Source organism: Belonocnema kinseyi, chromosome 3 (assembly GCF_010883055.1).
Source record: "Belonocnema kinseyi isolate 2016_QV_RU_SX_M_011 chromosome 3, B_treatae_v1, whole genome shotgun sequence".
Classification (NCBI taxonomy): Eukaryota; Metazoa; Arthropoda; class Insecta; order Hymenoptera; family Cynipidae; genus Belonocnema; species Belonocnema kinseyi.
In genome coordinates, this window is record NC_046659.1 from 117,341,068 (window position 1) to 117,347,787 (window position 6,720).

The following is a 6,720-nucleotide window of genomic DNA, read 5'->3' on the forward strand; positions in this document are numbered from 1 at the left end:
TAAAATCATTGAAATATTTGAAACATTTGGAAACTCTCACATTCTTTGAAATCTTTGTGAAATTTTTGAAATCTCTGAACTTTTTATAATATTATGGAAATTTAAAAAATATTTATTGAATATTTAAAATATTTTTGCACTTTTTGAAATTAATGTGAAAATATTGAAATCTCTGAAATCATACTATAAGCTTTAGAAATCGTGAAACATTCCAGAAATATTTTATAAATCAATAGAACCTTTAAAATCTTTTGTGAAATATTTCTGAAATCCTTGAAATCTTTAAGAATATTGTGGGAATCTTTAAAAAAATTTTGAAATTTTTTGAAATAATTAAAATCTTTGTAAAATATTTAAGAAATCTTTTGAAATATATGAGAAATCATTCAAATCTTCAGAAATATTTTAAAATCTTTTAAAATCTTTTTAAATTGACTAAATCTCTCAGAATCTTTGAAATCTTTAAAATATTTTTGAAAGCTTTGAAGTACTTTTTTTTGAATATTTAAAGTATTTTCGAAGCTTTTGAAACATTTGTGAAATCATTTAAATCTTTCTGAAGTTCTTATGATATTTTTGAAATGTTTGTAACCTCTTAAATCTTTTTGAAATATTTTTAAATCTTTTGAAATCTGTGTAAAACTATTTATATTTTTTGAATGCTTTAGAAATCTTGAAACATTCTAAAAATCTTTAATAAATCAATAGAATCTTTAAAATCTTTTGTGAAATATTTCTGAAATCCTTGAAATCTTTAAGAATATTTTTGAAAACTTATTTAATCTTAGAAATATTTTTAAAACTTGTGAAATCTATAAAAAATCATAAAAATATTCAGAAATATTATGGAATGTTTGCCATCTTTTTAAAATTTTTTAGACATCTTTTGAAATACATGGGAAATAATTAGTCTTCAGAAATATTTTTTTGAAGAATATTTTGAATATCTTTTGAAAAGTTTAAAATTATCGGGATTTTTTGGATTTGGAAAATCATTTAAATCTGTTGAAATCTTGCTGAAATCTTTTAATTCCCTTAAATTTTTAGAAAAATCTTCGAAATATTTTTGATAGGTTTTGAAATACTTTCGAAACTTGATGAAAACTTTCTGAAAGCTCTAGAAAAATTTTTATTCTTTGAAATATTTTTCAAAGTTTTTAAAATATTTTTGAACATTTTTTAAATTTATGGAAATTCTTTAAAATATTCTGAAATATTCTGAGTTGCCTGCAATCTTTGTGAAATCTATGGAGTATTAATGAAATTAAAAAAAAAAAATTTAACTGTATGTGAAATCACTTTATAAATCGAGGAATCTTTTGAAAGGCAGGGGAAATAATTAAACTTCGCAGAAACATTAAAAAATCTTGTGAGATATTTTGAAATCTTTAAAAAAAATTAAATTCTTCGAAATATTTGAATGAGTGTGAAATTCTTTGGAATAATTAAAAATCTTTGAAATACTTAAAATCTTATGGCACCTTTTAAATCTGTTTAAAATATTATTGAAATCGATGTGAAATTATTAAAATCTTTGGAAATCTTTGAAATATTTACGTAATTTTTTTAATCTGCGAATTCTTCTGAAATATTTTTAAATCTTTGATATGTGTGAAATCTTTCAGATTATATGAAATCTTGATTAAATCCTCGAAATATTTTTAAAATATTCCTTTTAAATTATTTAAAAAATTTATTTGAAATATTAAAAAAATATTCTTGAAATATTTGAAAATATTTGTGTGAAATATTTTGAATTATTTTGAAATCTTGGAAATGCCCCGAATTTTTTTGATTCTCTGAAAACTGCATGAAATACTTTGAAATCTTTTCGACATATTTTGAAATTTATTTTAAAGGATTGAAAGTGATGTGAAATAATTTAAATCTTTATAAAATGTTAGTAAAAATAATTTAAATCTTCTTGAAATATTTGAATTCCTTTCAGTTTTTAAGAAAAATATTCCAAATTTTTTTGATAGCTTTAGAAGTCTTTGATAAATTATTTGAGTATTTTAAATCTTTTAGAATATTTTCGAAGGTTTTTGAAATATTTGTGAAATTTTGAGAATATTTTTGAATTCTTTGAAAATTGTGTGAAATATTTTGAATTTTTTAAAAATCTTTAAAATGCTTGGAATTTTTTGGCATCTTTGAAATCTGCGTGAAATATTTTGAAACATTTTCGATATATTTTGAAATCTATTTTAAATTATTCAAAACTGTATGAAATTGTTAAATTTTTTGTACAATCTTTGTAAAAATCATTTAAATCTTGTCGAATTTTTTTTTGCACACTTTTGAAATCTTTCTGAAGCCTTTGAAATCCTTCTGAGGGCATTATAAATATTTTTGAAAGTTTAGAAATCTTTTTAAATCTGTAGGAAATCTTCAAAATATTCTGAAATGCTCGCAATCTTTGGGTAATCCTTGGAGTATGAAATTTTTAAAAAATGTTTGAAATTTTTGTGAAATCTTCTTAAAAACTGAGAAATTTTAAATCCCTTGGTATTTTTGAATGAGTGTGCTTTATTTTGGAATCATTTAAAAGCTTTAAAATGCTTGAAATCTTATGGCACCTTTTAAATCTGTGAGAAACATTTTCGAAATCTATGTGAAATTATTCAAATCTTGTGAAATCTTTCAGTAATTTCTACGAAATCTTCTGAAATATTTTTTCAATCTTTGAAATGCGTGAAATCTTTCAGAATATTTAAAATATTGATTAAATTTTTGAAATATTTTTTAAATCTTTGTGAAATCTTTTTACATTTTTTGTTAAATCATTGAAGTCTTTTGAAATCTTTGAATTCCTTTTAATTTTTTTAGGAAAACCTTCAAAATATTTTTAAAAGCTTTTGAAATCTTTCTGAAAATTTGAGAATATTTTTGAAATCTTTCAAAACTTTGTGAAATATTTTGTATTCTTTTGAAATGTTTGAAATGCTTGAAATTTTTTGACATCTTCGAAATCTGCGTGAAATATTTTGAAATCTATTTTAAATTACTGAAATCTTTGTGGTATATTTGTGAAATAATTCAAATCTTTTGAAATCTTTCTATAATCTTTGAATTTCTTGAAATTTTTAGACAAATCTTTGAAATATTTTTTTAAAGTTTTTGAAATCTTTTACCTATCATTGGAATATTTGAAATATTGTAGATTAGTTTCTATATTTTTTGATATCTTTCTGAAATCTTTCTGAAATATGTAGAATATTTTTGAAATCTTTAAAAACTTTGTGAAATATTTTTTATTCTTTTGAAATCTTTGAAATGCTTGCAATTTTTTGACATCTTCGAAATCTGCGTGAAATATTTTGAAATCTATTTTAAATTACTGAAATCTTTGTGGTATATTTGTGAAATTATTAAAACCTTTTGAAATCTTTCTATAATCTTTGAATTTCTTGAAATTTTGGGACAAATCTTTGAAATATTTTTTGAAAGCTTTTGAAATCTTTTTGAAACCTTTGAAATCTTTTACCTATCATTGGAATGTTTGCAATCTTTTAGAATATTTTCTAAATTTTTAAAAATATTTGTCAAATCTTTTGAAATCGACGGTGCATAATTAAAATATTCAAAAATATTATGAAATGTTTGCAATCTTTGTGTAATCATGGAAATATATGTGAAGTCTTTGTAAAATTTTTGGGAAATCATTGAAATCTCTTGAAATCTTTCTGAAAGTTTGAGGATATTTTTAAAATTTTTAAAAACTGTGTGAAATATTTTGAATTCTTTTAAAATCTTTTAAATGCTTGGAATTTCTTGGCATCTTTGAAATTTGCGTGAAATATTTTGAAATCTATTTTAAATTACTGAAATCTTTAAATTTTTTAGAAAAATCTTTGAAATATTTTTTGAAAGCTTTTGAAATCCTTTCGAAACCTTTGAAATCTTTTACCTATCATTGGAATATTTTAAATATTGTAGATTAGTTTCTATATTTTTTTATATCTTTCTGAAATCTTTCTGAAATTTTCAGAATATTTTTAAAATCTTTAAAAATTGTGTGAAATATTTTGTATTCTTTTGAAATCTTTGAAGTGCTTGGAATTTTTTGACATCTTTGACATCTGCGTGAAATATTTTTAAATCTATTTCAAGATACTGAAATCTTTGTGGCATATTTGTGAAATTATTAAAATCTTTTGAAATCTTTCTATAACCTTTGAATTATTTTTTAGACAAATCTTTGAATTATTTTTTGAAATCTGTTTGAATCCTTTCAAATCTTTTACCTATCATTGGAATGTTTGCAATATTTTAGAATATTTTCTAAATTTTTAAAAATAGTTGTCAAATCTTTTGAAATCAATGGTGCATCATTTTTAAAATTTTGTGAAATCATTAAAATCTTTTGAAATCTTTCTGAAAATTGGAGAATATTTTTGAAATCTTTAAAAACTGCGAAATATTTTGAATTCTTTTAAAATCTTTCAAATGCTTGGAATTTTTTGGCATCTTTGAAATCTGCGTGAAATCTTTTGAAATCTATTTTAAATGACTAAAATTTTTGTAAAATCATCGAACTATTTTTGAAAGCTTTTGAAATCTTTTTGAAACCTTTGATATCTTTCTGAAAGTTTTAGAAATCTTTGATAAATCATTGGAATCTTTGAAATATTTCAGAAAATTTTGAACAAATCTTTTTGAAATTTTTTTTTAATTGATGGTATATAATTTAGCATTTTTTTAAAGCTTTTGATATGTTTCGGAAATTTTTGTGAAATCTTTGTGAAATCTTTTTAAAATTTTGGTGAAATCATTGAAGTCTTTTGAAATTTTTCTGAAATCTTTAATTCCTTTAAATTCTTTAGAAAAATCAGCAAAATATTGTTTGAAAACTTTCGAAATATTTTTCTTTGGAATTCCTTCTGTAATTTTGAGAATATTTTGGAAATCTTTGAAAACTGTGTGAAATATTTTGAATTCTTTTAAAATCTTTAAAATGCTTGGGAGTTTTTAGAATATTTTAAAAATCTTTAGAAACTGTGTGAAATATTTTGAGTTATTTTAAAATCTAAAATGCTTAGAATTTTTTTGGCATCTTTGAAATCTACGTGGAATATTTTTAAATCTATTTCAAATTACTAAAATCTTTGTAAAATCTTTGTGAAATCATTATAATCTTTTGAAATCTCGCAATTCCTTGACATTTTTTAGAAAAATTTTCGAGGTTTTGAAATCTTTTTAAAACCTTTGAAATCTTTCTGAAAGCTTTAGAAATCTTTGATAAATCATTGGAATCTTTGAAATATTTTAGAAAATTTTGAAACAATCTTTTTGAAATCTTTTGAAATCGATGATACATAATTAAAATATTCAGAAATAGTATGAAATGTTTGCAATCTTACTGCAATCTTGAAAATATAATTGAAATCTTTGAAATATGTTTGAAATCTTTGAAATGCATGTGAATTTTTTTGAAAGCTTTAGAAATCATGAAACATTTCCAAACTCTTTGATAATTCAACGAAATCTTTGAAATCCTTTATGAATTATTTTTAAAATGTTTAAAATCTTTTTTAATTAGAAAAAAATAATAATGCATATTTTGAATTGTAGTTGGAGAAATTTATATATATATATATATATATATATATATTTAAATATTGTTGAAATCTAGGAAATGTTTGGTAATTGTTTCGAAACTTTCAAATCTCTTTGAAATATTTTCGAAACCTTTGTAAAATAATTGAAATATTTCTGAAATTTTTGCCAAATCTTTTGAAATATTTTTAAGTACTGAAAAAATTGAAAATCTTTTGGAATCTTTAAAATCTTTTGTGAAATATGTCTTAAATCTTTGATTAGAATCACAATTCCTTCAAGCGAAAATGCCGATCTGGAACAAGGAATTTTTCAACAAAAATTAAAATATAACTAAAATTAAATAAAAAATTAACCTGGTGAAATCCACGAAATGACCAGGAATTTAAAACAATCCTTATTAGAATGCACTCTAATATTTGCACTCGAAAATTAAGCATTTACTTTTAAATTTAAGTTTGAAGATTACACTTCCTTAACTGATAACTAAAGATATCCTTCGACAGCGAACAAAAAACGTGGAAGTTAAAAGGTACTGTGTGAATCTCCTCGAAAAATTTGGATCTTTCGAGTACACAAGAACCGTTCTTTCCGAGTTGAACGTGAAAGCAAGGGCTGAAGTGACGAGATTAGGCGGAAATCCCTTTCTAATTTCCGTTTTGGACGAGCTACTCACCTGGAATCGACCTGAGAACATGGAAATTCACCAAGCCCCCAAAGATCTAGTTTAGAAAAAGGCTGTGCACTGACAATTAGATCATTAAATGAAATATGAAATGCATTTCGCAGGGAAATCACATTTAGAACAAAATAGTAGAAACAACGAATCATTTCTACTTTTTATTGTGATTTATTTAAATATTTTTGTTCATTTCTAGTCCAAGTTCAAAGAAAATTCAAAATTGGATATATGAAAGGTTTTTTTTAAACATAAATTTATAATGAAAGTTGATAGTTTATTCATAAATTAAAGTAAAAGTTGAAAAAGTTTGAAAAGAAAAAATTTAATAGTTTAATTACTGAACAGTTTTTTTTTTTGCTGAGTTTTGAATTTCTCATTTTTTTTTTATTTTTCACAAACTAATAGTTGACTTTTCAATTAATAAAGATAAATTTTTAACCAAAAATGGAACAATTTTTATCCAGAATAGAACGAATTTT

At 22.2% G+C, this 6,720-nt stretch overlaps 1 protein-coding gene across 2 annotated transcripts in view; it reads left to right on the forward strand.

Annotated features, from left to right (window-relative positions):
- LOC117169077 (geranylgeranyl pyrophosphate synthase) overlaps positions 1-6,490 on the forward strand; it is a 25,528-nt gene extending 19,038 nt beyond the window's left edge. For both annotated transcript variants that reach the window (XM_033355193.1, XM_033355194.1), the window contains one exon: positions 6,052-6,490. In XM_033355193.1, coding sequence (XP_033211084.1) covers positions 6,052-6,290 — 239 coding nt within the window. In that variant the 3' untranslated portion in view covers positions 6,291-6,490. The remainder of the gene's footprint in view (positions 1-6,051) is intronic.
- The last annotated feature ends 230 nt before the right edge of the window (positions 6,491-6,720 follow it).